Source organism: Fukomys damarensis, unplaced genomic scaffold, assembly GCF_012274545.1.
Source record: "Fukomys damarensis isolate Sample0158 unplaced genomic scaffold, DMR_v1.0_HiC HiC_scaffold_17, whole genome shotgun sequence".
Taxonomy (NCBI): domain Eukaryota; kingdom Metazoa; phylum Chordata; class Mammalia; order Rodentia; family Bathyergidae; genus Fukomys; species Fukomys damarensis.
Genome location: NW_022900929.1, coordinates 77,080,149 through 77,083,361, shown reverse-complemented (window position 1 = coordinate 77,083,361; position 3,213 = coordinate 77,080,149). Strand labels below are relative to the sequence as shown.

The window sequence follows — 3,213 nt, the reverse complement described above, 5'->3', positions numbered from 1 at the left end:
CAAATTTGGGGTTGGAAGCTCTTCTCGGAAAGCCAGACTACTGAATATAGTCCTCTTGAACGTGTACTCCAAATTCAAAGCCTCGGTCCAAAGTAAGGCGCCAGCTCTGGCGGGATAGACTACGACGACAGAAAGCTGCTCCCCTTCGTGAGAGGCCCAAATGGACTCGCCCACCTGAGGGCCCGCACCGCCCTCCCACATCCGGTTCCCTCCCCCCCGCCCTCCTCCACGCCCCCATCGGGCCCGCGACCCCTTCTACCGGCTCTGCCGCTGCCTGGATGCGGGCTGCTGACACTGCACAACGGGCGTGGCCCCCAGAATCCTCTCGGCCTCCGTGCGTCTGGGAATGCGGAGTGGAGCCCGGACGCAAGCGCCGGGCGCAGGCGGAGAGGTGTCATCCCCAGCGGTGCGCAGGGTGGCCCGCCTCCCGCGCCCCTGGTGACCCCGGAAGCAGTCCGGGTGACCCCAGCTCTCCTCGGTGATTGGTGGAGCTTGGGAGTGAAGCCGCGACTCCCGGATAATTTTTATACAACTGGGACGCTGGGGTTTCCGATTTTCTCCGCCGCTAACACGCACAGCTGGAATCCAAATCCCAGAGCACCTCAGAATTTCAAGATAAATGGAAAGTATAGAGCAGTTTTGGGGGAAATGGCAGTTAAAAACATTAGGATATGATGGTGGTGCCTTGCCTTAACTGGTTAAGTTCTTGCAACTCTGTTTTTTGGGGGGGTACCGGGCATCAAACTCGGGTCTTTACGTTTATGAGGCAGGCGGCGGAACCACTGAACTAAATCCCCAGCAAGTATTGCAATTCTTGAGCGAGTTTATGAGTTAAACTCTGCAGTAGCTTCCCGAGGTTTTAAATATTGTCTGCTTTAAGAACGCCCTCATTTTGCTGAAATAAGTTTCTGAGGAAGTTCACATGAGAAATTTGAGTCCTTGCTTATCAAAAACGTAATGATTACCGTGACTCCCCTTTTCCTAGTGCCAAATCACAATCACTTTATTCAAGAAACTCATTCACAACCGGGGGTGGCTCCCACAGTAATCTTACCTCAGTAACTCTTAGGGTATCATTCAGTAGTCATGTAGCCATATCCTCACATGACATAATGTCATGTATATGGCTTTTGTCTTTCAGATTAGTAAGAGTCACATTATGGAGGCTTTCAAAGCACCTGCTGGAGTGTTTTTCACACTGTTTTGGCTAATGATAGCATCAAGATGGTATGCAATTTCTTCTGTTAATTTGGTTACAGAAAGTGCTTATTATTGCATCACTTTTCAGGTGACGGAAGAAAAGGCCATGATCCAACTAGGAAAGAGCAACAAGTTAGGGTTTTGTGCCAGGACAATGTAATAGGATATACTTTATGGCAATGGAAATATAACTCGCCATGAACATACACTATCTAAAGTTCAAGATACTGCGGTGAAGAACAGCTAGATGTGTTCCAACCATAGTTTATTTCATACTGTTGTCTCTGTTGGGCCATAGTTATCATAAGCCTAGTGCCAGCCGGCACCCTTTGAAAAGGCAAATGAATACTCTACAAGCAAAATTGTCTTTCCTAACCTTTGTCATTATAGCTATTTCTTCCGACAAAGATGTATGTGGTGATTATGCCAGTGATATGGTGCTTTAAAATTATGGTTATTAACTCATTTAATCACAAGCAGTGTTATTTTTCCTGAATACATACACACACATACAGTACACACACAAAACTCTTGGAGGATGGGGATTTACCTTAGGGGCAATGTGCCTGCCTCACAAGCGATGGGTCTTGAGTTTGATCCCAAGTACTGGAAAAAAAAAAAAACCCACAACTACATTGGAACAACGCAAATTACTGCCTCATTGTACTATAAAAGTTCTGGAGGATTAGAATACACAAACTCAAGACACATAGTTCTCTCTTACACACTGAATACCAATCTCACTTAATGTAATCCTGGGAAAACCTAACTAAATTATGCCAGAGTGTAGTAAAAGTACCAGGAGACAATATTTCTATAATTACACTTAGAGACGTTATTATTTTATTGTAAAGTATTGTAAAAAACAAGAGTAGATTGCAGGAGAACAAGAGTCCACAAGAAAATTACCTGAGAGCTTGGTTAGGTGCAAATGCCCAAATACCCACTACTCTGACTCTCCAGGGCAGTTGGTTTGCCCACCCCTGCTTCAGGACTGCTGTCACCACGGGGATTTATTTCTGGAGATCTGCTGAGGTCCGCATGCCATGGGAAGAATTCCTTTCACATTTCACCAATATTACCAGCTTTACCAAACCTACTGCAATTTTTTTCTAAATACAGGCTCCATTATCTTAAGTAATATGGGCAGAATTGGTACCTTTGTTCTTGGCAATACATTTGGGGTGCGTGAGTGTGCGTGTGTGGGTGGGTGGGTGGGTGCTAGGGACTGAACAGGGGCCTTCACACTGCATTCTAGTCTTTTAAAAAAGATTTTCAGATAGGGCCTTGGTAAGTCACTAAATTGCCCAGGCTGGGCTTGAATTTATGGCCCTCCTGCCCCAGCCTCCCAGAGTGCTGGGATTACAGTGCCACTTCATCTGACTCTGTGGTACAAGTTTGTCTACATCCATTCTCAATTTGATTGGCAAGAGAGGTGATTGGATGGTGAGAAAGCAACCTTTAATGTGTTTGTAGCCCATTGGCTGCATGGGCCATTAGGAGGAGGGGCCTGACTGCAGGAAGTAGGCCTCCTGGCTTTGCCTTTGAAGGAACATCTTTCCTAGGCCCTTCCCTTGCTCTCAGTTTCTTGGCAGCAGGAGTTGAACAGCTTTCCTGTACCGCACCCCTCTGCTGGGATGCACCTGCCTTGAAGCCAGCTGGCTGTGGACTGAAATCTGAAATTGTGAGGCAAAATAAATCTTGCTCCTTTAAGTAGCATATGTCAGGTGTTTTATCCCAGCCATGGAAAAGTGACTAATTCACATTTTATTGATGTTAAGTATAAAGCTGGGTGTAGTAGCACACACCTATAATCTAAGCACTCTGGGAGACTGAGGCAAAAAGATTCTAAGTTCAAGGCCAGCTGGGACGGTGTTGTGCCCAAGTTGCGGAGTCCCCAAAGACCACCAAGGAGTCGAGTCCGATGTAATTACATGAGTTTATTACAAGCTGGAGCCTGGACCCTCCTACTTCACTGACTGAGCGGATCAGAAAACGAGAGTCCTGACCCAT

At 46.4% G+C, this 3,213-nt stretch overlaps 1 protein-coding gene across 1 annotated transcript in view; it reads right to left on the bottom strand.

Annotated features, from left to right (window-relative positions):
- The window catches only part of Dut (deoxyuridine triphosphatase), a 21,668-nt gene extending 18,455 nt beyond the window's left edge, over positions 1-3,213 (bottom strand). The window contains exons 1-2 of the mRNA XM_033765324.1: positions 3,135-3,213; positions 260-689 (exon numbers count right to left, since the gene is read on the bottom strand). Of these exons, the coding sequence (XP_033621215.1) occupies positions 260-689; positions 3,135-3,213 (509 nt within the window). The remainder of the gene's footprint in view (positions 1-259; positions 690-3,134) is intronic.